The 27,882-nt window shown below is 43.2% G+C and overlaps 1 protein-coding gene across 8 annotated transcripts in view; it reads left to right on the plus strand.

Annotated features, from left to right (window-relative positions):
• The first annotated feature begins 13,123 nt into the window (after positions 1-13,123).
• Positions 13,124-27,882, plus strand: part of ncalda (neurocalcin delta a) — a 119,543-nt gene continuing 104,784 nt past the window's right edge. For 3 of the 8 annotated variants that reach the window (XM_080738087.1, XM_080738088.1, XM_080738090.1), the window contains exons 1-3: positions 13,125-13,350; positions 16,179-16,273; positions 17,584-17,702. Coding sequence is in view for 1 of the 8 variants with exons in the window: in XM_080738086.1 (XP_080594212.1) it covers positions 13,320-13,350; positions 17,584-17,702 (150 nt within the window). In the remaining 7 variants the exon portion in view is untranslated. Of the gene's footprint in view, positions 13,351-16,178; positions 16,274-17,583; positions 17,703-27,882 lie in introns of those variants that run through there. The other 5 variants (XM_080738089.1, XM_080738091.1, XM_080738086.1 and 2 more) reach the window with 5 other exon arrangements.

The following is a 27,882-nucleotide window of genomic DNA, read 5'->3' on the forward strand; positions in this document are numbered from 1 at the left end:
ATTCCCTGCCACCAAAAATGGCTTCCTATGTCTTTCCCTGACACAATTTTCTTACCCTTTAACGGGCACGATAGTGCACATATCATGCACCACGCGTGTGCAGTGCACGCCGTTCACAAATAAAACAATCCGCTTGGAAATCCGTTCAGGCATTCATGAGATAGAGGCCATAATGTTTTCTTCATATAAACAAACATGGCCGCCAAGGGTTGAAAGATCCGAATAGTTCCGGGGTCGAACATGCACTTCCGGTTCGCGATCACTGCCGAAAACGGAAGCTAGGACCAAGATGAGCAGAAAAGGATACTCATGACTAGTACCACTTGATTCCAGTCGGCAGTTTCGTCGCACTCGGTAACATTAGAGTCTATGAGAGCCAGCTAGACCAGCTCATGAACAAAAACTATTTATGAACGACTGAGACCTTTGTCATATAATCGGTTAAGGAATATAAAAGAAGACATCACAGGTATTTCTACAATCACTTGCTTTTCGATGTGCACAGCACATAGTTTTATTGAGGGATCTAAACAGAGGCAGGTATAGTTTCTTAGCTTGGCGGGGCCTGACGTCATACTGCGTTCACTCACTCATTCCTTCCCCAGTATAACGTCCGGCCTTCCGGGTATAGGCAGCGAGTATACTGATTATTTTCTGATCGAGGCCAATCAGTGACTGCTGTCCGCACAACAAACGTAGTCTTCCTGACAACAAGTGAAAAGCTTTCCCTGATTGGTCCATGTGTAGACGGTGACGTAGAATCGTAGATGCATGCTGCAGCATTTTCAAAACAACAATGGCTGCGCTCACGATGCAACAAGTGTAACAGTTAACGCTCTAACGATAAAACAAGCAATAAGTGCAGTTATTTCAGAGTTGGAATCAATTACAACAATTAAAAAGGAACACAGGGGATGCGCTAGCGGAGTTCATCGGCCGAAAATATGTGTTTGTTTGCCATTCTTCCGACTGGCTGACAGATGTTTTGCTACGCTGATTGGTTAGAGGAGTCTGTCTGTCAAGGCAAGTACTCCCGCCAACTTTTCAAGCTGCCAATAGGCCGAAGGCCAGACATTATACTGGGGAAGGAATGAGTGAGTGAACGCAGTATGACGTCAGGCCCTGCCAGGCTAATAGTTTCTGTCTATGAGCTATCGCGAGAGTTGGTTTCCAGACAGGAAATGGTGGAGAGTCTCGCGATACTAGCTAGTAGTCATGTGACGGTTTGATTTTTTTTATACCGGTTCGGTAATTCATTTAAAACCGGACCGAACCTGTAATACCGGTGTTGACCACTTGGTGGCGCAGATAAAGGGACGGACAGATTTATGGTCCCGAGTTAGCCATAAATTATAACTCTTGGGAGAGAACTTTTACCGAGTCTTCATAATCAACAGCCACCTGTTATTTTATATACATCTATATGGATCTTCTCAGTGAGATCGAGATGTCTCCTGTTTGTACTGTTACACTGCTTCTGTGGAATGGGGGAAATGCTCTCTGACTGCCGTGTTTGCGTTTGCTCTGCTGTACAGAGAACCAGTGGATTGGGTCAAAACGAGTGCTTGTTGTAGATCAGCTACGGTAAAACGGTTGCTCTGCTGTACAGAGAACCAGTGGATTGGGTCAAAACGAGTGCTTGTTGTAGATCAGCTACGGTAAAACGGTTGGTCGTAGAGGGACGTGCCGCCCCTCCACGGATCCGGGAGGGCAAGGCGCAGGCGGCCGTGGTGGTCCGTGGCCCTGGCGGACCACCAAAGGGACGGCGCCGCCACGAAAACGCTATAATCAATCAAACAGCTTGGCTACATACATACTGTATCCAGATAGCATACATGCTATATGCTAGCGTGCTTCCTCCGTGTTGTAGTTGAGCCAATAAAGGTTATTTGACCATGTTCACCACAACGTTAATCGTCGCTATTGTTGTAAAGACGCAATGAAGACTTGTGCTGTGTGGCATCTAAAACGTTGTCCAATGTCCACCACATCTATAAACAATAGCGTCGGTGTCCAGTTGTGATTGAATGAAGCTGCTGTCGCAGCAGCACTAAACTCCGAGCAGTGAGCTGTGTCAACAGTAGCAGAATGTGCTCCACCAGACTCACTCAGTATATTCACAAACATAATAAATACAATACAGAATGAATTTAATGCTGTTGGAATAAAACACGTGACTCCGTCAGCATACGTTTACATTTGTAAGATATATTTAAATTGGATACTTTTAATTATTTTCCCCCCAACTTGGTTTAGTCGGTATTCATAAACTGAACCGGTATCATCAAGTAAACCGGATCGAACCGGTAAAACCGGAAACCGTCACAACGCTACAAGCTAGTTCAGAAACATATACTTTTGTGCTCTTTAGATACCTCTATAAAGTTATACAGCGTACACACCGAAAAGCAACACAGCAGAAAACAATGTGTGACATGTTTTCTTTTATATTCCTGAGCCGAGTATTTTATAGAGGTCTCTATCGTTCAGATTCTTTTTTTGTTCATTGAGCTGTCCAGACGGCTCTCATAGACTCTAATGTTATTCACCGAACTTCCGGTGTGATTTTGCCACCCAGTGCGATGTATCTGTCGGGCAAGGATTGCGGGGTAGAGCAAATGACGTTGGTGACTCTTCCTGCAGAGATGTTCATTGAACAGAAGCAGGAAGTGTAAAAAAGAAAACGTTACTTACAACTCGGGAAACTCGGACTTGGCAGGGAAAGACAGGATAAAACTTGGGAAACTTAGGCTGTGGCAGGGAATGTGTTTTTAACTAATGCCTGCCCTGCACAAGTGCACATGGTCCCTTACAGTTCATAAATACCGTAAATAGATATATATTGTACATCTGCTTGAAACAATGCATAATAATTCAGTGATCAGAGGAGCTCAAATAATAATAACTAGTCGATCAGAGGAGATGAAATCATAATACATTTAGAACAGAATAGCAGACTACTGAATAATGATTGGCTTCAGAATTAACAGCTCGGCTGTCATGCCTATTGCAACAGCTGAACTGAGATCAGGCTGATTACTATACACTGGTGACAGAAATAGGAAATTGAGGGCGCTGATTTATACTTTGTTGTATGGTGGTGTCGTGCGTGGAAAATAGCAGATCTCATGACGCGTCACATACGCAACGCAAAAGTTGAGAATGGCAGATCTACAAGCGGGAAGAAATTGCAGATCTACCAGCAGACAACAGCAGATCTACAAGTTCACAATGCGGCGGACCACTGCATTGTTTCAAACAAATGACAATATTTTATTTATTTATTTTACGATATTTGTAAGTGATAATGTGCTGATGATCGGGTATCTTTGAGAATCTGAGTGTGATGCAGACCTGTGTGATGAAATATAAAACTGTGCCCAAACAGTCGTTGTTGTCGGGTGGAAACCTTGTATGTCCAAAATATTTTGTTTTGTATTTATCGTTTTAAAAGTGATTTAAGATAGTGAAAATAGCTGATCTACAAGCACACAACACCTCGCCTGTGCGAGGCGGTGTGCGCTTGTAGATCGCTTGTAGATCTCGTATGATGAAGCAGGGCTTTACTTAACGAGAAAAAAAACATAAAAGTTTGAAACTTTGAGATACAAGGTTTCTGCCCGACACGCCAACAGTGATAACTTGTAACTGTCTGAAATTCATTCAAAATATGCCTCTACTGGAGAAAAAGCAATAGTTTACTTGTTAAATTACAAAGCTGTTTGTAATGTGGTATTCATATTGATGGATTCTGTCATGCTCATTCTAGTCTGCAGCATAAGCGCAAATGCTTTCATATAACTTATGAGCATAAATGAAATTAGATGATTAGAAATCTACTAGCTACCCTGTAAAAGGACGTACACAAGGCCTCAGGCGAGTTACTCTGATGAAATAATGGTAATATATGAAGCACCAAATTCAATTACCTATTATCTACCTATTTATCAAGTTTATGGTTATTCCCCCAGTTTTTATTATTCTGTGTTCCATCCAAATAAAATTCAGATGTGGCTCCTCTGAAATAAATCAGATGAAAATAGCAGTCAATAGAACGAGCCAGATGAAAGTCTCCCATTGTTTTTCTTTCAACAGGTTAAGGGCTTGTTGTTATACTTTGTTACGTTAGGTGGTGTACACCGACAATAGCAGATCTACAAGCTCACAACACAATGTATCGCAGGATGAGAGCACACACACACACACACACACACACACACACACACGCACACACGCACACACACGCACACAGACGCACGCACACACACGCGCGCACGCACGCACACACACTTTGATGTAGTCGCTACTTGTCCTGTTCTGTCCCCTGGGTCTCTGTTAAAATTGACCTTCTTTGCCTTTCATCAAAGGAAAAGATCACCCTCAAAGAATAATAAGGCCGCCACACACATTAATTAGAGAGCATCTATTTAGATAATGTCTAAGAGAGAGAGACAGAAAGGGAGATGAAAATAGAGAAGTAAGTTGATTCATATATTATTTTAAAATAATAAAATGAATCATTAATATGCATTTTTAGCAAACATGACTTTCCTTTTTACAAATGCCATCTATTTTTGTATGTGTGTGTGTGTGTGTGTGTGGGGGGGGAGCTTGTCTCCGTCTGTCTGTCTGTGTTCTGTCTGTCTGTCTGTCTGTCTGTCTGTCTGTCTGTCTGTCTGTGTGTGCGTGCGTGCGTGCGTGCGTGCGTGCGTGCGTGCGTGCGTGCATACACATTTTTACAGTCTATGAGTTGGTTCCCTTGTCACTGTGACATCACAGGTGATATCACATTACATATGTAAAAGTCCATATATGGGTATTCCCCAAGATCCCTGATGTCATCGATATATCACTGGCCAGATGGCCAAGACATGGCCCATATCATGTGTGTGTGCGTGTGTGCGTGCGAAGAGAGAAGAATACGTAGAATTTTAGAATGTCAAAAATTAAATCATGTGAATTAAAAGCTGTTTATACATTTTTAGTTAACAAGCATTGTAGCTTTATTTCAATAGGAGAACTAGATGTGGTTTAATTCCTCAGTATCCTAAACACAATCAAAAGTTAACATATTACCTTTGACACACATTAAATGTCTCTGTTTTTTTCCCCCTCCTGGTATTCAATGTGTGTTTTCAGCTACAATTTCACACAGGTCTGGGAAGTAACATATTTTCTTGATCTCAGCTCTTCTGTGTCTCCTGTGTAGCTGATTGGGTCAGGCCCACAGCTGGTAGCGAAGGCTACGGAAATGACTGTTAATTAAGAAACTGACAGTTCTGGAGACGGACGCAGTGCACATCACTCTATTCTTCTGTATCTCCGGTCTTTGTGTGCGTGCATGCATGCGTGCGTGCATGCATGGGTGCATGCGTGTGTGTGTGTGCGTGCGTGCTCAGTAGTTACATACCTCATGGAGTGACCCTCTGCAAATAGGATTTGGTGATACATCTGGTCCCAGTCGGAGCAGTTTGAGACAGACTGTGGCTCAATCACTCCTCCTGATGATTGGTGTTGTTTGCATGTTTGGCATAGTGCACCTGTTCTCCCATTTAAGATGTGTTTTCTACAATGAAGGTGGGAGGAAGAACAAAAGAACTTGACAACATAGTACAGTATTCACACAGTAGACTATATCCAGTAATTTGCCTTAACACGATGATACAGCTTCCATCTGTATGTCGCTACCATCGATTTGGCATCCCTACACATATTTACACTACGGTATCAGTCAAATGCAATTCAGAAGGGGGACACAAAATGAATTGAAAACGGCTCATTGAGGGCCCATGTATAGACGTACCCAAACTTTGTTCTCACCAAGCAAAGCTTTCAGAAACACTACTTACCAATCCATTAATTAATTAAATGAAAGCCCTCATGTAGCTTTTTCATCAAATAGTTACTTTCCCTTCAGCCACCTTTCCTCTCATGTGAATATAGGCCACTGCTTCTACTGATACTGTTTAAATGGTGATGGGCCTTCTGCAACACAGAGTTCAACCTCACATTAATCATCAGTGTCTAGAGAGACAGACAGAGGTGTGTGTGTGTGTGTGTGTGTGTGTGTGTGTGTGTGTGTGTGTGTGTGTGTGTGTGTGTGTGTGTGTGTGTGTGTGTGTGTGTGTGTGTAGGTGTGTGTGTGTGTGTGTGTGTGTGTGTGTGTGTGTGTGTGTGTGTGTGTGTGTGTGTGTGTGTGTGTGTGTGTGTGTGCCTGCCTGTTTGAGAGAGACAGAGAAGTGTATGTTCAGTGATGCTGTTGGGGGATATATGGTTGCTAAGGCGACTGGAGATCCCATTGCTGTTCTTTTCAGCAGGCAGCAAGAAGACTTCATAAACTCTGTGTGATCCCAAAGAAACAGTATCTATCTATCTATCTATCTATCTATCTATCTATCTATCTATCTATCTATCTATCTATCTATCTATCTATCTATCTATCTATCTATCTATCTATCTATCTATCCGGTTAAGGTTAGGCATATTTTACAGAGGTACAGTATATAAGGATTTTAAGGATCTCAATGGAAAATAACAAATAAGCCTTGCCTTACCGGAGTTTCCTTTTAGTTGACATTGTATCAGTGAACTGTACTGTCATGAAACTGTACCCTTTCCTATCCAAAACTTCTAATAAATACCTCAATCAATCAATCAAAAGGCATAAACCATACGCCCAGGCGAGTTTCTTTCTGGCGACTCTTCTGGTATTCTCTAGCCTATCTATACTCTATCTGTCTATATGTCTGTCTGTATTCTTTTCTTTATTTCACATAACGGTAATGTTACCAAAAGAACTCACGCACATGCACCTGCACACACACACACACACACACACACACACACACACACACACACACACACACACACACACACACACACACACACACACACACACACACACACACACACACACACACACACACACACAAACCCACTCACACACACACACGCACGCATACACACGCACACGCACACATGCACACGCACACACATGACACACCAAACATTCTAAAACCTTGACAGGCCAAATGGGCCCTTTGACATCCATACAGAGTGCTATTAGGTGATGAGGACTGGAGGAATGGGGGATGGGAGGATGGTCGAGGTGTGCAGGGAGAGGGGGAGAGAGAGAGAGGGAGAGGGGGAGAGAGAGAGAGAGAGAGAAAGAGAGAGAGAGAGAGGGGGGGGGGGGTAAAGGAGAGGAGGAGAGTGATTGTCTATAAAGAGCGACAGAGATGAAGGGTTATAGCTGGACCAACACAGGCAGGGAGTAGCAGCAGCATCAGTCTATCTCTACACAGCCGTGTTGCCAGATTTTGCGACAGAAATAAGCAAACAGGTCTACTGTATTGCGACGTTTGTTTGCTTGTAGATCTGCTGTTTCCAAACCAAATCTTAAATAATTTAAACCCTTTTTTTTTTTTTACATTTTAACAACACAAATCTTGAATGGGGGTCCCTGGCACGAAATATTTTCAGACGCGGGTCCGCAGACAAATAAATGTTTGTATTCTTCTGCTACACAGTGTAATATAATATGCTTTGACCTCAGTTCACACGGTACACTATAGCACCACTTTATAGTCTACTGTTATGTTGATGTCAGCAATGGAAGACCACAGCTCTGTGGGTGTTGCACAGAACATCATTACAGAGCCAAGGAGAATTATCTACAGAGCGCACATATTCATTTTAACCACTTAACCACTGAACCACTTTACTGCAAATTCTGAAACAAATATATTCCATAATCTAATTTATCATCTCACATCACAGAGCAGCATGAGGCGTTGTCAGCTTGTAGATCTGTAATTTGGAGAAAAAAAAGTTATACATTAGATCTAAATCTATTTTTCTATATCTATTTTTCTCTCCCGTCTATGACCAGCCTAAAATTGAGATGCCAATGTCAAAGTTGTTGAGACATTTCCAAAGCAGGAAAGACATGTGCTATTGTTCAGTGGTGTAAAGTAACTAAGTACATTTACTTGAGTACTACCTAAGTGCAATTTTGAGGTATTGTACTTTACTTGAGTATTTCCAGTTTCCAAAACTTTTGTTGTACTTTTTCTTTTGGTATTTCATACCAATACTTTCATACTTTTATTCAAGTACATTTTGAATTCCAGACTTTTGCTTGTAACAGAGTATTTCTACATTGCAGTATTGATACCTTTACTTAAGTAAAAAATGTGAGTAGCTTTTTACACCACTGCTATTGTTTTTCAGATATTATATGATCAAATATGTGAGCTTGATGCAAGACAGTAGCCTATATGTCAGACCAGTTTGACAGATTGAGAAGGAATATATATATTCATACAAGATGCCTGACAGAAAGACAAAAAGAGAAAATATGAAATGTGAATAAAACAATGATGAAATTACATGTTTATAGCAATATAATGTTCCTACTGTAAATTAATAGACAACTCCATAGTAGCTAATATCTTACTGGGATCTGTATCAGGAAAAAAAATGTTATTTTTGTATGAATTACCTTCTCTGAGTTACAAATCATTGTATTAAATGTAATAAGAATAATACAGCAAGCTGCTAGAGTGTAACAATGTTCTCTTCCTGGTTGTCTCTTAAACAGGAAGTCACATAGAATGAATGCTCACTGTAACATGCTGTGCTCTGGTTTGGACCTTTTCTTGGCTCTGTGCCTCATGAGCGTAATTTGGATGAGTGCAGCTCGCTTGCCTTTGGGCTCATTAACAACAATATAAACAGTAATTACTGTGATCGGCTAATTAATTCATTTAAAAATGCTGCACGGTTTAAAAGGCATGAGCAAATCTTTTCTGGAGATAACAATTTTACGGAATCATTGTTGACATAATTAGCAATTTCATGTACTGAAATACAACTGAAATAATGAAAGGAAAAAAAACTTTTCCCCCCCAATTTCATTAACACTTTTATTATTGAGATTGTTCCTTTCTCTCTCTCTCTCTCTCTCTCTCTCTCTCTCTCTCTCTCTCTCTTTCTCTTTCTCTCTCTCTCTGTCTCTCTTTCTCTGTCTCCCTCTTTTCTTTTTCTTTCTTTTTTTCACTAAGCCTGATTTCTGCGAATTATCCTCCTGTGATCCAGTCTTTGGCTGCATGGCAGCAGAACGTTCCTGATGAATCTAATTCTCCCCTCTAGACAAATTCTTTTGTTTTTAGCCTGTGTTTCTCCCCTCTCCTCTGATCGCTGAGCTCTATTATAGAATTCCGTGTCTGCAGCCTGTGGCTTTTGTTGAGAATGGTCAATTGGGCCCCAATTCTCCATTAACCATACCTATAATGTATTGGTAGGTTAATTGTGATTAGCAATAATTAAGATTCAGCGGAACAAAAATTGATTTGTTGTGGTCCCAGCCTGGCAATGTTCATAATGGATGATGAAATCTTTACATTTGTTTCAACCCACCCACGTTGTACAGAGGTTTTATAAAATGTATGTTTTAATTAGCAGAACCTACAGCATAGTAACCAGTCATTATGATAACCAGTTAATAACATAATATCCATTTCAACCAGTTGTTTGGGTGTTTCTCTCAATCATGAAGAATGAGATTAACTCACACTATGGCAGGTGTGAGCAGTATTTCTTAGAGGACCTAACTGCTTCAATAAAGCCACAACATTGGACAACGGACGTGAAAGTTGAATACATACAGTAGTGCTGAATGTATGAATGATGTTAAACCTGCATGAATTTGGTTGACATGACAGACTGCTTTACAATAGGCTATTTTCCAGGCCAGAAGGCCTGGGTCCTTTGCCTCACAAAACAAGTGTCTGTTACAAATGTTGCCTTTTCTATTTCTTATTTACAGAGGTACTGTACAGTATGTGTCACTCTGAGGTTACAATGAGAATTGTATTTACATAAAACAATCGACTTCAAGGCAGTGTCTACTTTTAAACAAAGCTTACCTATTAATATCTTGACAGTTGTCTGATATGTGCCTCTTATAGGTCACTGATGAAACACATATATAGGGAGGAAGGCGGACTTTTTCACAATCAATTTTGAAAATGTAATTAACCATTTGAATACCTGCATAAGTGGAATGCAGGACAAACAACTATACAAACAATTGGAATCGTGTTAAATGCATTTGCCTTTTATAATTTTTTCTCGTGTTGTTTTCCTTTGAGGATGACAGGGCCAGGTCCCGGACGTATAATGTGTGCCCTACAGCATAGGCATTCTGCCCCTTTAAGAGACATTTTGAAGGTATACACTATATGAATTCCATTGTATCAAATTCTCTGAACATTGTTAGCAAATAGAAGATGTTGATTCTGTCGATGATGCAAAGCATTGCCGTATCGGATAAAGAGTTTCAGTTCAGGGCGACAATTTCAATAGCATGTGACAATGTGGTTTATGTCACAGGCTCAGTCCTCTGACCCTTCAAAACCCCAATTAGTATTCCTGCAGAATTTATTACTATGCCTGGCATCACTTCTTGTTGATTGCCTCTCCACTCATTAAAGTGAAAGTCAATTTATGGACAGAGCGCCTTCATTCAACGGGAGGGGGAGAGAACAAATCCTTGGTGCTGCACTGAAACACATCTGATTTGATTCTTTCTGATTAATGCTGAAGAAATTGTATAACCAGTTATGGTCATTGCTTTCTACTTTGGATAGCATAATGTAATTTGATTGGAAAACCCTGCTGACATTGCATTGACAAATCTAGTCATAATACAAATGTAAGGCAGCATGTAGAACATTGTTAAAGAAAAGTGACGCTGTGCTCATCATGCCTACATGCGTGACACACATGCGTGACACACATGCACGCACACACACACACACACACACACACACACACACACACACACACACACACACACACACACACACACACACACACACACACACACACACACACACACAAACACACTTCAAGTTCAACACTAATGTAATTATTATTTTATTATCTGGCCTTTGGTACAGCTAAATCAATTATGGACAGATATGTATAGCCTGTTTAGAGCAATAAAATCTAGGCATAATACACATGGAGAACGTTGTGAAAAAGTGATGCTGTGCTCATGCCTACACATGTGACATGCGCACACGCACACACGCACGCGCGCGCACACACGCACGCGCGCACACACACACACACACACACACACACACACACACACACACACACACACACACACACACACACACACACACACACACACACACACACACACACACACACACTTTAAGTTCAACACTAATTTAAATATCCTTTTATTTTCTTCTCTGACCTTTGGTACAGCTAAATCAATTATGGACATATATGTATAGCCTGTTTACAGCTCTACATGTATAGCTCAATGGGTGGGGTATCTGAATTGAATAAAGAATTGAATAAAGGGCCACCCACACGAAATATGTACAGTATGCAGACTATGTGCACTCACAAGGCAGGAAGGCTTGATGGATGAAAGTGTTTGGAAAATATACTTTCATGCAGAGCAATTCAATTTTGTGATCTATTATGAATGTGTTTTCTGTTCTTCTTGTATACCCTCATGTAATGTGAAATGATGCTGCAGGGAGTAACATGGTTTCTATTGCAGTGTGGGTTATACGGCTCTTCATCATCACCTGGTGGCCACAATGAATTTGACCAAAAACAGTGAAGTTATTATACCAACTGATTCTTATAAGGTATACATATAAATGTATGTGTACGTATATATATACATATATATATATAATATATATATATATATATATATATATATATATATATATATATATAGAGAGAGAGAGAGAGAGGGGGAGAGAGAGAGAGAGAGAGAGAGAGAGAAAAGTAAAATATACATGATGTGAAAATGCAGTTCAACTTCTTGTTTATGCCTCAAAATGACTGGATCGGCTATACAGGTTTCGTATCTATTTGTAGAAATTGTAGAAACATTAGACCTCAATTGTCGAAGGTTTTTGTTTTTGTATTTTTATTTACATGGTATTTTCTATTTGGATTTTTTTTCTCAATGTTATTAAACTTCTATTATGCAAATGTCCGTGCTCTATGGAGTTATTTGTATTGGTTTGAGGCTGTTCAATTTGTATTACTTTCTAACTTTTAGGTCTACTACAGTATGTTTATTTTAAGGTTATTCTTTGTCTTTTAACTGCCTAAATAAACAACATACATGTATCAAATCAAATTATGATTTGTCCCCTGGAGCAACAGTATGGCACCCAGGGGACCCTAGTGTGACTAAAGGATTTAACTATAATATGTATCTGGTACCCATGTAGGCTCCCTAGGCCCAGACTTCTCTGGTGCCCACCCACTATACTTGGGGTGCCCATAATTCTCCTGGGCCCACAATGTATTGGTGGCCACATTTAGCCAATTCCATTAGCCTCCCAAAGAAGCTTTGATCCATTCCATGTTTTCTTAATTGATTCCAAATCAATTAGAACAGGTGTGAATGAACAGGTGTGTGTGGAGCTGACTCCCTCCCTGGCTCAGTGGCTCGTCCAATGTGGGTTATGGCAACAGAAAGAAACGTCTGCTTGGGCCTTGGGTATGTTTACAAAAATAACATGATGTGAGCAATAGCAGAAATATGTTATGTGTTTAGGGATGAAGGCAGCCATTAAACTAGTGTCCTATGGGATATTGTCCTGGCAACTGTTGTTTAAATGCTGTAAATGTAAAGTTTAAGCTGCAATCCATAAATTGTCTGTTGTCTCCCTCTCCCGATGGAGAGAGGTAGACAACACTAGTAGTATAGTCATATATATTATTAGCCTATAATGTGATCCTGTCCAACTCATGTCCAACTCCGAACTACAATAAAGATGGCGGCGCATCTAGTGTCCAATGCGGTACGCCAGCATCCGCTCTCTCGTTTTTATTCGTTAAAATCAAAATATATCCAGGATTGTATTACGATTCCGACACTGACACGTGTTTCTCTCATATATCCACTAGGTGTCATCAGACTCCTTTGATAGTGATACTACTACGACTACACGAGTCGACGTACGTTTGGTTAAAGTCTGATTTCATTTCCCCCTTCCTCCCCAGTGTAGCACCGCTTTCGCTCTGTTCTCTGGAGACTTTGCAAACGTTTCCCAGCTACAAGATGAACAAATAAAGCTTCTGTTTGTTTAGGAATAGAGCTAGCTAATAGTAATATAGTTCATTGGCATGCCTGTCAACAGTAGGCAATGCTCCTCCCTCTGGAATGAAAATAGTAATTTTTCTTCTCTGCGCTGCTATAAGGACCTGTCTGGGGGAAAAACTGATTTATTGATGAAGAGAGGTTACCTGTAGGCTGCAACAAATTGATGAAGATCACTCCAGAGGAAATTCCTTTTCGTGAGTTTCTTTCTTTTGAAAATATAGCCACACGATATGCGACGCGTTGTGAGCTTTTAGATCGGCTATTTTCACTTGGTATATTGGATCGTTTCCTCCATAGGAACTAGGAAGTCAACAAACTTGTGCTGCATATGATCAGTAGCCTATCTTAGAGCTCCGCAAATAGATTAACGTTACATAAGAATTGTTAGTGCAATAATAAGCTCCACTCGGTGTACATTTAGCCATGGCGCGTCCAAAACAATAGCTGCTATATGTAACTTCAAATGTAGTGAAATGTCATCTACAAGCAGCATAGAAACAATTACTGGTAGGACTAGGACTAATTTAACTTAACCTATGCTATATAAAGTTCTCGTGACTCGTGTGACAAACTCATCCTTAAAGGAGCATGAAACACAAAATCACTTTTTCTATAAATATATATTATATAAATGTCCTTTATGTGCACATTACAACAACAAGAGTTTTAAAATGCTGTTTCAAACTAGCACGACGAGGAACTATCGTTTCACTTGTGTAATAAATTAGCAAACAAGTCTGTTGGACTATGTCAGTGGTTCTCAAGCCTTTTCATGTCAAGGACCCCCAAATTGACACTTATTACTAGGACGGACCCCATTTCGCCAGTTCTATGTTCCCCACTTTCTTACCACCTAAACCTACCCCTAACCCTAACCTCACTAAAACTAATGCTGTGAGGTGGGGAACATAGAGAGGGGAACATAGAACCAGGGGAACATAGGGTGGTCCCCTATTCAGATGTTTTATGCCTCTAGCAGTGATTCTCAACCATTTTAATTTCAAGGACCCCCAGTTTAACATGCATTAGGCTACGGAACCCCATTCAATGGAATTTCTATCTCTGGTACTCCAATTTCTATTTTTATGTCAAATCTATTTTAATTTAACTCTGAGAATGTACAAATTACCCATGGGTCCATTTGGTTCCTAACTATCATTTAGCTATGCACTGGAGGACCCCCTGGAACTCCCTAAGGGGACGGGACCCCACTTTGAGAAGCAATGGTATAGATTACTGCACTGGCAGACTCCCTTGCCAGCTTCCTGTGTCGTTGTAGACGGGTCAGGCTTATTGTGACCGAAGGTCGCATTATTCATGGCTTGCATTTGTAGTCCTACACCAGCCATTTTGAGGACCAACACAGGTGTTTTGATTAACGTAGAACATTGGTTCTATGCCAATCAGACAAATTGAACACCTGTGTTGGTCCTCAATATGGCCAGTTTAGGACTACAAATGCAACCCATGAATACCCTGAGAAATCTCGTAGCTTGTCTGACTGTCAGTAAAGGAAGTGATGTCACGTGATGTCAGTGAGTCACAGTGATGTGGTACAGAATGACTCGTATATGGGCATAAAAAGGATGTCACGTGACATCACTTCCTGTATTGACAGTCAGACAAGCTACAAGATTTCTCAGGGTATACTAGTAAGACACCTCAGGGTGACTTGCGACCTCAGGGTGACATACGACCTCGCCCTTGGCCATCTGGCCAGTGATGCATATGGGACCAGTTACTCATATATGGAGACCCCTTCATGATAGTTATGTTATGTCAAAACATGCCCATATATGGACATTACCAAATATGGGCATTCCCATATATGTCCTTAATATTGATAACATAATATCCTTAATAATGTCCTTAATATTGACAATATAGGAATCTCCATATATGGGCATAAAACGTACGTAAGTAATGCCAAGCAGGGCCTTGGTGAGTTAGGGCCTTGGTTTGATGCCTGTGGATCTCCATATATGGGCATAAGGGGGTACCCTAACATTCTCATTTTCGGCCTGGGATTTATGACATCAGAAATCTCCATGTATGGGCATAAAAGGTTGTTTTCTTTTTCTGGGAATGACCATATATGGACTTTTATACCCTGAGAAATCTCGTAGCTCCTTAATAATGTCCTTAATATTGGGCGAGGTCGCGCCATTTCTTGGCCATCTGGCCAGTGATGTATATGGGACCAGTTACTCATATGGAGATTCCTATATTGTCAATATTAAGGACATTATTAAGGATATTATGTTATCAATATTAAGGACATAAATGGGAATGCCCATATTTGGTAATTGTCCATATATGGGCATGTTTTGACATAGCATAACTATCATGAAGGGGTCTCCATATATGAGTAACTGGTCCCATATACATCACTGGCCAGTGATGTCACCCTGAGGTCGCAAGTCACCCTGAGGTGACTTACCAAAAAAGAAAGAAAAGAAAAATAAAGAAAAACGCCCACAATTGATAAGACTGCAGCCTTCATGCTCTCGTCACGGCAAACCCTTAGACTGTAAAAATGTGTCATCATGATGTCATCATGTCTCTGAACCACTAAACCAGAATCGGTTTGCCGCTCTGACATCACGCTCTGGCTTCACTGTGATGTCACACTAACAGAATCCCTTTTATGCCCATAAATGGAGTTCCCTGATGTCATCAATATTAATGATGCCCTGTTAGAGAGATCCCTGTGATACCAGGGGGAACAAATCCCTTTTATGCCCATATGGAGATATGGAGATCCCTGTGATGCCAGGGGAACAAATCCCTTTTATGCCTATATATGGAGATCCCTGATGTCCACATCCCTGATGTCCACATTACTGTGGCGCGACTGAGGTGTCTTACTAGTATACCAAGTTTGTTATTGTTATACCAATAGGGTAACACATTTTCAAACTCGTATTATGGCGGCATTAGAAATGTGCAGTATGTGCTTGATCAGTACAAAGAACACATCAAAGTTAATTCTCCCCCATGTTCTTATTTTATTACACTGCAGAGGGACAGATGAACCAACATCTGGGGCAGGTAACACCTCATCTTCATCACCACTGTCAGCTGTTATACTGTAGTCTGCATCAACAGGCTGGGCAGGTAGGGGTTAAACATTACTGTGCTAATTGGATGGTACTGGTTTAGATGTATTTCAATATAACAGATTAAACTGGTGAGGGAAATGTTTTCTCAGATTTCACTCACACGTATTATACGGGTGGTGTAAGCGGCTTGTCATGTTTAACCCATTAAAACTTTAAAAAAATATGTTTAAGCAAACATTTTTACTCAAATCTTTGCTTCTGGTGGTCCCTGGCTGAAACAAAATATTTTGAGATGGGGGACGGTGACCAAATACAATAATTAGAGTCCTTGACACGAAGAACGTTTGAGCACCACTGATATAGCAACATGTTTTAATCAGATTTAGACATTTGTAGAATTGGCCTCAGGTCTTAGTGGATTTAAATAATATACAGTATATGTTCCTTTATGCAACACATGAGTTAAAGTATAATTCCTCTGTTATGGTGCTATAGGTTAAAGCTTTTTTCAACATAATATAGATCTTTCCATTGGCAGTCCTGCTGCTCTACTGCAGGATAGATGCAGATTTGCACACTTTATCCTTATATTATCTGTCTCTATTGAACATTTTTGCCTGCTATAATGAAAGCGTTTTAGTTCAGTTAAGGCAATAAGAAAAATAAGAATAGTTGTTTTGAAGTGGAAAAATGTATCTCTTGCTTCAGTTGCTTATACTTTCTTATTGCCAGATATCTGAAAAACCTCACGCGTGCGTGCGTTGTTTGTCAAATAATATAAATCAAGTCTGAAAATGTAATATTAACATTTTTGATTTGATCTACTGGGGAAAACAGAATCAGCAGAGACGAGAGCAGTGAGTCAGCCTCTGGCCAAGTTGGCCAACTCTAACAGAGCGTACAGCTTGTGATAAGAGGCAGGTCATTTAGTAGCACAGACGGGTCAATGTTACATCTGGCCTGACGCGTGAACTCTTAGCCATGATAGAACTCACATGTTACGCCATGACCTCAGACTTCTGTCAGGTCAGTAGGCCACTGATTCTGAGGCACACACACAGGCCATGGGAGCCTGGACTTCAGTCACACATACTGTAGTACTGTAGGAAGGTGACCCACATGCATATAAGTTATAACAATAAAGAACCATGAACACATTGACCTGCATCTTGCCTTTAAACATAGAAAGAAAAAATAAATACTTCCACAAGCTAACTTCAGTTTTATATTGAAGCACTTGTTAATGCAGCTTTTGTGTTCATTGCATGTGCATGTTAGTTTACACTACTGTTTCCATCACTGCTTGGCTTGTAAACACAGCAGGGGCCCATTTCTGAATTAATGTGACTCCTTATCCATTCTCAGCTTCTACTCACATCCTGGTGAGGTCACCAGTGGATGAGGGAAGACAACTCTCCACTCATCATACAAGCTACCATCTGAAACCACTCTTCTGGCCTGCAGGTGTCCCCACATTCCACCAGGTGAGGGAACAAGAACAAACAACCCTAAAAAGAGAAGGAATGGCCTTGTCTTGGTGTAAATCTACTATCTAGAGGTCCTTAAATAATTTATACTACCCGATTAAGGAGTGATGCATTGCAGATCCCAGGTTTCCACAGAGCGATTCTTCTGGATCATTTTGGGTAAATGTTGCAAAAGCTTTCAAGTAAAATAAAATCAACTTCCGTCTTCCATAATAAAAACAAATAAAAGCTACAAAGTGCCTTTTGGCCTAAGTGTGGCGTCAGAGTAAAGCCCTTTGCACACAGGCGCGTTTAACCGCACGGATAAAACAGACAATATAATTTTTGGAAAAGAAAACAATGATTCTCTATGACCTCATGCACACTGGCTCCGAATTAGCCGTGCGACGAGTGGCTGCCGCCGTGCGTTTTTTTCTCGATCGAAACCAGTTCGATTTGTGCGTCTTGTCGCATGCGGTAAAAAACTCATCACTCCTTTTATGACTCCTTTTTGGATCCGCAGCTCCGATTCCGCATAGCCTTGCACACCAAATCAAATGCGTTTTATTCATGCCGCAAACGAAAGAAAACGCAACTGTCCTGTGTGCAAAGGGCTTAAAGGTCACCAAAATCGGCCATCCTTAGAGCCAGGCTGCTAGCAATTCTGAAAGAACAGAGCAGGTAATGTTTAAAATGTTGTCACCAAGAAGAATATTCAATGCCATTTTTAATTTACAGTATGATCCAATAACATAAAATTTGCTACATGAACGTTGTCAGAAACAAACATCTGAACGATGTTGTGTATCACTACCAGGGGTGCACTGGTCGCTTCACATGACACCACAGCGTTCCTACAGTTCCTTTTTTGCAGAATCACACACAAGCACAATAACGCATGCACCGGCGTGCACTTGCATGCCCACGAGCATGCGTTTCCATACTATCACACACTGCTGCTACTGTAATAGTACCCAATACCGCTGTTGTAGCCTAGTAGTTGTTGGTAGGGTAGAACAATAATAGCCAGCAGCAGTAGGAACTTCACACCCCAACCTACAGTACACTCTCTGGTAGAATGTGTTGGTGCCAGGGCAAAATAGTTATTTTCGCATAAATCTAACTAAAATGTATCAAACTAAAAGGGGCTCTCTTTCACTCTCCCCACTTCGACTCTGTCATATAAGTCTGTATCCTCATTTCAAGTTCAGTCTTGATCGTGAAGCTCATTATTGTGCTCTTTGCAGCTTCCCAGCATTTAGCTTACAGTTGCCTAGTAACGACATAGCTGGTGACAAAGATGACAAGCTGGGTTGGCTTTGTGATTACGTTTGGATTTTACAATAAACAAGATTTTATTTTACTATAGATTCTACTCTATGGTTCACATTTCGCACACGTGATTCCCTTGCTTTCGATTTGAAACTAAAACATTTCACCCTGAAAGTTGTTCTGACCTGCCAGAGTGGTCGTTACTAATGTTATAATATATACAGCACTGGATTGCTTGAAATGGTCCATACTTGATATGGTGAATTATACAGTAGATGTATGTTTCTTTTGGCACATACTTGTGTCATTATGGGGAGAAAAACTCTCCACTTTGTCTCCCGGACAGTGCCAGTCTCCTTAAAAAGTCTTGTTAGCGTTGCTGACATACTTCATTGAAACTAAGGCCACTGCTATCATCAGGGTTCAGCAAGTTGTTTGAATTAGGAATGCCAACAGGCCATTTTAGGGAAACTGAAGGACAAATGTGAGAACTTGTTCCCACAACATGGCAATTGCCTGGCAGAGAAAATGCAGTAAAGCAATGAGAAAAGAGTATTACAGTATCCAACGAGCTCACACTATGTTCACTCCCACTCACAAGAAGGCGTTTGAAAGGCTGACATCAAACATAATCATCAGCTGTTGGAAACGTGGTTCTCCACAATGGAGATAATGTAACGGTGACAGTTTGAACCAGGGAGCACAGTGAAATAGGTGCTAATAGCCTAATAGGATGGCTTAGCACAGTAGCACATCCACTCAGTCCATCAGTTCTAGTGTTAATAGACTGTATGTGTCTGCATTGCGCTTTCATCTACATTTCTGTCCCTTTAGCTTCAGATTGAATCCCTAGAAAGCCTTACCCATCTTGAACACACCTGCGGTTTTGCATATAGAGCCAGGTTATGTTCGTAAGTCATCATAGACCCCATGTGCAATGGAATTACAAGCAGTGCATTCATTCCACATGAGCCTTCATCCCACATGTGACCTTGTTATGTCTCTTGTGTTGACCTGACCAAGAGTCACATCACAATGTCCCTGCAGAAAGAAAAAGATAGTCATGGTAAATAATAATATTAGTGTACTACTGTATGTGTGTTTTCTGTTTTCCTTTATTCTATTATTTTCCTCAATTGCATCCTTAAGTCAAGCACTTAAAATGGATGTGTTCATGCTTATAATGGAGATGCAAATTCTTCCATGCGTATCTGATAAGCTACCGTATCTGTCTGTCTCCGTGTCTTGCCAAATCCATCCATCCATTCCTCTGTATCCAGACATTCTTGTTCATAAGAGAACAGAGTGGGGTGCTAATTTGGTGGAATGAGATGAACTCATGTATATGACCTGATCTGAAAATGACACGGTCGGACACACACACACACACACACACACACACACACACACACACACACACACACACACACACACACACACACACACACGTGCACACACACGTGCACACATACCAGAGAGAGCGTGGGGTGAACCCAGAATAGAAAGCAGCCAACACAGTTCACACATCAGATCAGCACAGAGGTTAGGGCTACCCAGTAGTCCAAGGATGAACTGTGATACATGGTCTTGATATTGGTCAGAGCCTTTTTTCTCTCCTGTGAGTCATGGGAGCTCTGCACAGCCATGTCCGACCAGTCAGTTTGTAATATGTCACAGTGGGGCAGAGGAAATGTCTGGCATCCAGTCTGTTAAAGAACTTATTGGTGAAATGCCATCACTCTATATACTGTAACATACGTTCTTGTCTCATGAATTTCATACTGGTTTACCTTTAGTGTGAGTATATCTCTGACATAAATCAAAATCGTCTTTTGGATCAGACTGCCATACTTTTCTTACCTTTTAACATGGGCGCGTGCGTGTCCATCGTGCACAGATCGTGCACCAGCGTGTGCATGCCGCTCGCAGCTTTCACGCAAAAAAATATGATTGAAAAATGATACATTGTAACCACTGCCCAGAGTCACATTATATTTTCTTTATATTTTTTATTTCAATTATGATGACTTTCATTTTCCATTTGTGTGATCATTTATGTTCAAAGAGATGTTTATTTTCATATTTATGGGATGGCTGATATTCCATTGCTGGGAGTGACCTGGCAATGATTGAGACCCCACCCAACAATCACCCCATCAGGCTAGACTGATTGGGGTGTGGACACTTACAAAATGTTTGCTGCACCTGGGCGCCCGAGGGCTGCCAGACCAGTGTGAAACACTGAGAGGAGAGGAGCAAGAGGATGATTTCCCAAGACCTTGCTTTCTGAAGTCTATGATAGATTATTGCAGTTTAGTCTATATCTAGGTCGTCCTCAGACGAGCCCTCCATCGTTGTTTCCAGTCATCTCGGTTCTCCATACATCTGGCCAGCTCATTGGTGTTCTGTGTCCCTACGTCTTCCTTGAGTATGTCCACGTATGTTTTTGTGGGACGTCCTCGCGGCCGGTGCCCGTGTGTTGGCTCCCACAGTACCAATTTGCTGGCTGGAAGCTCCTGGTGTCTTTGGCAGTGTCCTGCTAGTCTCATTCTTCTGGTGGCAATTTTCTCGCTTACCTTTGGTATTCCCTCATACAGGCTCTCGTTTGTAACATGTGCACTCCTGTTGATGTTGAGTACTGCACGCAACATTCTAGTGTAGCACCCGTCTAGAGACTTCTGCAGGGTTGGCTTCAGGGTCCAGCATTCACTGCCATAGAGGAGAACAGACTCCACCGTTGCAAAGAAGAAGCTAAGTTTGATTTGGCGGGGGAGGTTAGAGTTCCATACACTGTTCATGCCGTTCAGGGCCCTCCAAGCGAGTGCCTTCCTTACTTTAAGGTCTTTCTCAGTTGAGTCGACCCATGCGCCCAGGTACTTGAAGTCCTTGACTTCCTTCAACACAGCTCCTTCTGTTGTTGTCAGAGGTGAGTGATCAGGTAGGTTATAGGTGATAACCTCAGTTTTCTTAGCGTTTAGCCTGAGACCAACTTTGGCACACTCTATCTCCACCCTGTTCAGGAGTTCTTGTGCTTGTTCCATGCTGTCGGAGAGCAGGCTGATGTCGTCCGCATAGTCCAGGTCTGTCAGAACTACTGCGGGATGCCGTCTTGACCTCCTTGGTGTTAGCGTGAAGCCAAGCTCTTGTTCCCGTCCCCCTATGGCTTTCCTGAGCGCATAATCTAGAACTATGATGAAGAGGTAGGGGGCTAGGGTGTCTCCTTGCATTACCCCAGCTCGGATGTCAAACACCTCACTGCTGCCATCTGGGGTCACCACTTTGGCCCTTGTTTTTGCGTACATGGTCTCGATAGCCCGGAGAATGTTGGGAGGGACATTGTAGGCCTCAAGGATCTTCACCATCTTGCTTCTGTGGATAGAATCAAAAGCCTTTTTGAAGTCAATGAAGCACAGTACAGCTGCTAGGTTGTTCTTTTTCACCTCCTCTATTAATCTCCTTAATGCCAGGATCTGTGCTACGGTTGTTCTCTCCTCTCGAAAACCATTTTGGTTCTCTCTCAGGTGAGGGTCGATGGCATGCCGTATCCTGTTCAGTATCATTCGGTTGAAGACCTTAGCAGTGATACATGTCAGGCTGATGCCTCTGTAGTTGTCTGGCTTTGAGAGGTCTCCAGCTTTAGGCACCGGGATGATATTAGACAGAGACCGTATTTCAGGTTGCTTGTTGTGCTGTAGAGCATTGTTGCAAAAGTCTAGGATGAGGTTGTCTAGGTCGCAGTTCTTCAAGACCTCTGGGGGTATGCCATCCGGCCCAGCACTCTTTCCCTCTCTTAGGGTGGATTTTGCCCTGGCGAGCTCGCTGATTGTGAAGGGTCCATCGTCGATGTTCAGGCCCTGGAGGACTGTCGGTATATTTTCCTCCTCTCCCTCTTCCACTGATGTTCCCAGGAGCCTCTGGAAGTGGTCGAACCATGTTGCCACCCTCTCCTCTGGACTGTGTCCCTCCACCTGGCCCTCCTTGGCCCTCTTCCGCCCTGTCATCTCATTTATTACCTTCCAGGCCTCCCCGTATTGCCTTTCACCTTGCGCTGCCTGCACTCTTCGCACACTTTCCATCACTTCTTCCCCTTTGATGGCGTCGTAGGTGCTGAAGAGAGACTGTTTGGCCTCGTTCAGTGTCTCGCGACCCTCCTCTGTTGGTTCACGCTCAAAGTTGAGTCGTGCTTCCTCCATCCTGCCTCGTGCTGCTACAACCTTCGGGTGTCTGGACCGTGGTGGTGCTCTTACTCTGTTCAGCACTGGCACGCACAGTCTGGTCGCCTCCTCATTCGCTGTGATGAATCTCCCATATTCACGGCTGGGCTCCTCTCCCCTATCCAGCTGCCGAAAGCGCTTCCTGACTTCCTCCGAGTACCTGGTTTGGAGGCCCGGATTGGTCGTGAATGCCTTCCAGTCATGCCGAATCTTGGGGCTTGGCTTGGGGACCCTGAGGCTCAGTCGTACCCTCATGGAGACCACACGGTGGTCAGAGCCTACAGAGCTGAACGTGCTGTATGGCTCAGCGTTCAGGATGGAATTCCTCCACTTTTGCCTCACTAGGATGTAGTCCAACTGGTATAGCCTAGGTAGCTCCCCAGGCCTTGAGGCTCGGTCTCTGAAAGTCCATCTCTTCCCTGTTCTCTTTCGGAACATGGTGTTCGCTGCCAGGAGCTGGTGTTCCATGAGAAGGGCTTTGAGGTATGTGCCGTTGCGGTTGGTAGACTCATGGTATGGGAATGGTGCATCCTCCTGTCCAATCCTGGCGTTGAAGTCGCCAAGGATTGCCAGGAAGTTGTGCGCTGGGACACCACGGACTGCTTCTGTGAGGTCCTCATAGAACTCCTCAACCTTCTCAGGTAGTGCCGTGTTAGTGGGCGAGTACACCACTATGACTGTTGTTACTGGGTTACCTGCAAACTCAGCTATGAGGATCCTTTCAGTGTGCTTGTGTACCCGTCGGAGAGCTCTGCGCGCCAGAGAACCCAGCATTATTCCCACACCCCCTGTTGCAGCCTGGGCCCCGTTTCGCCCCGCAGATGCAGTGATGAACGTGCGTTTCTCTACTTGGTGGTAAACTATCTTGTCGCCAGTGTGGACTCTTCTGTGTTCCTGGACTCCCAGGATCTCTACCCCCTGTTCTTCAGCACAATGTGCCAATTCCACCAGTCTAGCTTCTTCTCTCACTGTGCATGCGTTGAAGGTCCCCATTACAAATGGTCTCCGACAACGCATGAGTGCATTGGATGGGATGCTGTGGTCAGACAGAACCCTCCCTCGTTCCCGTGGGTTTGAGGCCCTGTCGTCATGATGTCCTCCGGAAGGAGGACCAGCACCACCATCCGCCGCGATGCTCCTGCGGACTCCCGCCGCTGGAAGTATAGGATTTGAGATGACTTTGTTCTTCATGGTTGGCTTTTCAATGCTAGTTAAGAACTGTGGGGTCGCAAATTCTCACAGTCCTGGTTTTTACCTCAGAGTGACCTTCTCCTAGGTGGGTTGCCTACCATGGCTAAGAGCCCCACCCGCCCCGACTGATAGCTCAGATTGCCGGATCTGAATGGTGCACATGCTGATGTTTTAACTCACTGAATGGTTCTAATTCTAAAGTAGTTGTAACTAAATACAGTTCTAAAGTTTCGAAGTGTCTACCTGAGCCTCTCCCTGTTGAGTTCCATCAAGCTGTGTGCTCCATTGTTCCTTTCTGATCCATGAGTGTCTGTGTGTGGCCACTGTCTGCCCTTAAATGCATGTTGAGATGCATAGTAGGGGGAGTGACAAGTGGTGAGCACAGCCAATCAACTGAGCCAGAGGTGATAACAATGTAGTGCCAGCCAAAACCCCCCAACAGAAACCAACCTAAAATCTAAAGTAGTTGTAACTAAATACAGTTCTAAATTTCAAAGTGTCTACCTGAGCCTCTCCCTGTTGAGTTCCATCAAGCTGTGTGCTCCATTGTTCCTTTCTGATCCATGAGTGTCTGTGTGTGGCCACTGTCTGCCCTTAAATGCATGTTGAGATGCATAGTAGGGGGAGTGACAAGTGGTGAGCACAGCCAATCAACTGAGCCAGAGGTGATAACAATGTAGTGCCAGCCAAAACCCCCCAACAGAAACCAACCTAAAATCTAAAGTAGTTGTAACTAAATACAGTTCTAAATTTCAAAGTGTCTACCTGAGCCTCTCCCTGTTGAGTTCCATCAAGCTGTGTGCTCCATTGTTCCTTTCTGATCCATGAGTGGCTAGTTCTTTTGAAGACTACGGAAGACCACTGAAGGATATTGGATCTTTTCCATCTCCCTATTCCATTGGATGAATGAACAGTTCCATGGAGGATTATTATACGGACCTTGAATCTGAGATCAAGAGGTGGTAAGAGGGGAATTGCCATCCCCACCACATAGACTGAGTTCCTTTTGTTTCTTTTTTGGACATTTAAGTTGAATTATCAATAGTGCCTGGACACTTAAGCTGAAAGAGCTCCCTTTAGTTGACCCTTTTTGAGGACTTATTATTTGATTTTTGAGTAAGTGAACACTTTCTTATTTGAAACTTTATTTGTTTATTTACTTAATTCATTAATTCCAGCTAATGCTATTTTGCTAATTCCTTTTTGATTTATTCTATACTGACCCACCACCTCCCTCATTTCGCTATAACTAATGCTTCTGTTTATATACCAGCAACCGTTATAGAATTGGCGCCTGAACAGGGACCTAGCAAGTCTCCCTCTTCCACTGATGTTCCCAGGAGCCTCTGGAAGTGGTCGAACCATGTTGCCACCCTCTCCTCTGGACTGTGTCCCTCCACCTGGCCCTCCTTGGCCCTCTTCCGCCCTGTCATCTCATTTATTACCTTCCAGGCCTCCCCGTATTGCCTTTCACCTTGCGCTGCCTGCACTCTTCGCACACTTTCCATCACTTCTTCCCCTTTGATGGCGTCGTAGGTGCTGAAGAGAGACTGTTTGGCCTCGTTCAGTGTCTCGCGACCCTCCTCTGTTGGTTCACGCTCAAAGTTGAGTCGTGCTTCCTCCATCCTGCCTCGTGCTGCTACAACCTTCGGGTGTCTGGACCGTGGTGGTGCTCTTACTCTGTTCAGCACTGGCACGCACAGTCTGGTCGCCTCCTCATTCGCTGTGATGAATCTCCCATATTCACGGCTGGGCTCCTCTCCCCTATCCAGCTGCCGAAAGCGCTTCCTGACTTCCTCCGAGTACCTGGTTTGGAGGCCCGGATTGGTCGTGAATGCCTTCCAGTCATGCCGAATCTTGGGGCTTGGCTTGGGGACCCTGAGGCTCAGTCGTACCCTCATGGAGACCACACGGTGGTCAGAGCCTACAGAGCTGAACGTGCTGTATGGCTCAGCGTTCAGGATGGAATTCCTCCACTTTTGCCTCACTAGGATGTAGTCCAACTGGTATAGCCTAGGTAGCTCCCCAGGCCTTGAGGCTCGGTCTCTGAAAGTCCATCTCTTCCCTGTTCTCTTTCGGAACATGGTGTTCGCTGCCAGGAGCTGGTGTTCCATGAGAAGGGCTTTGAGGTATGTGCCGTTGCGGTTGGTAGACTCATGGTATGGGAATGGTGCATCCTCCTGTCCAATCCTGGCGTTGAAGTCGCCAAGGATTGCCAGGAAGTTGTGCGCTGGGACACCACGGACTGCTTCTGTGAGGTCCTCATAGAACTCCTCAACCTTCTCAGGTAGTGCCGTGTTAGTGGGCGAGTACACCACTATGACTGTTGTTACTGGGTTACCTGCAAACTCAGCTATGAGGATCCTTTCAGTGTGCTTGTGTACCCGTCGGAGAGCTCTGCGCGCCAGAGAACCCAGCATTATTCCCACACCCCCTGTTGCAGCCTGGGCCCCGTTTCGCCCCGCAGATGCAGTGATGAACGTGCGTTTCTCTACTTGGTGGTAAACTATCTTGTCGCCAGTGTGGACTCTTCTGTGTTCCTGGACTCCCAGGATCTCTACCCCCTGTTCTTCAGCACAATGTGCCAATTCCACCAGTCTAGCTTCTTCTCTCACTGTGCATGCGTTGAAGGTCCCCATTACAAATGGTCTCCGACAACGCATGAGTGCATTGGATGGGATGCTGTGGTCAGACAGAACCCTCCCTCGTTCCCGTGGGTTTGAGGCCCTGTCGTCATGATGTCCTCCGGAAGGAGGACCAGCACCACCATCCGCCGCGATGCTCCTGCGGACTCCCGCCGCTGGAAGTATAGGATTTGAGATGACTTTGTTCTTCATGGTTGGCTTTTCAATGCTAGTTAAGAACTGTGGGGTCGCAAATTCTCACAGTCCTGGTTTTTACCTCAGAGTGACCTTCTCCTAGGTGGGTTGCCTACCATGGCTAAGAGCCCCACCCGCCCCGACTGATAGCTCAGATTGCCGGATCTGAATGGTGCACATGCTGATGTTTTAACTCACTGAATGGTTCTAATTCTAAAGTAGTTGTAACTAAATACAGTTCTAAAGTTTCGAAGTGTCTACCTGAGCCTCTCCCTGTTGAGTTCCATCAAGCTGTGTGCTCCATTGTTCCTTTCTGATCCATGAGTGTCTGTGTGTGGCCACTGTCTGCCCTTAAATGCATGTTGAGATGCATAGTAGGGGGAGTGACAAGTGGTGAGCACAGCCAATCAACTGAGCCAGAGGTGATAACAATGTAGTGCCAGCCAAAACCCCCCAACAGAAACCAACCTAAAATCTAAAGTAGTTGTAACTAAATACAGTTCTAAATTTCAAAGTGTCTACCTGAGCCTCTCCCTGTTGAGTTCCATCAAGCTGTGTGCTCCATTGTTCCTTTCTGATCCATGAGTGTCTGTGTGTGGCCACTGTCTGCCCTTAAATGCATGTTGAGATGCATAGTAGGGGGAGTGACAAGTGGTGAGCACAGCCAATCAACTGAGCCAGAGGTGATAACAATGTAGTGCC

This window comes from Nannobrachium achirus (genome assembly GCF_963921795.1).
Source record: "Nannobrachium achirus genome assembly, chromosome: 2".
Lineage (NCBI taxonomy): Eukaryota > Metazoa > Chordata > Actinopteri > Myctophiformes > Myctophidae > Nannobrachium > Nannobrachium achirus.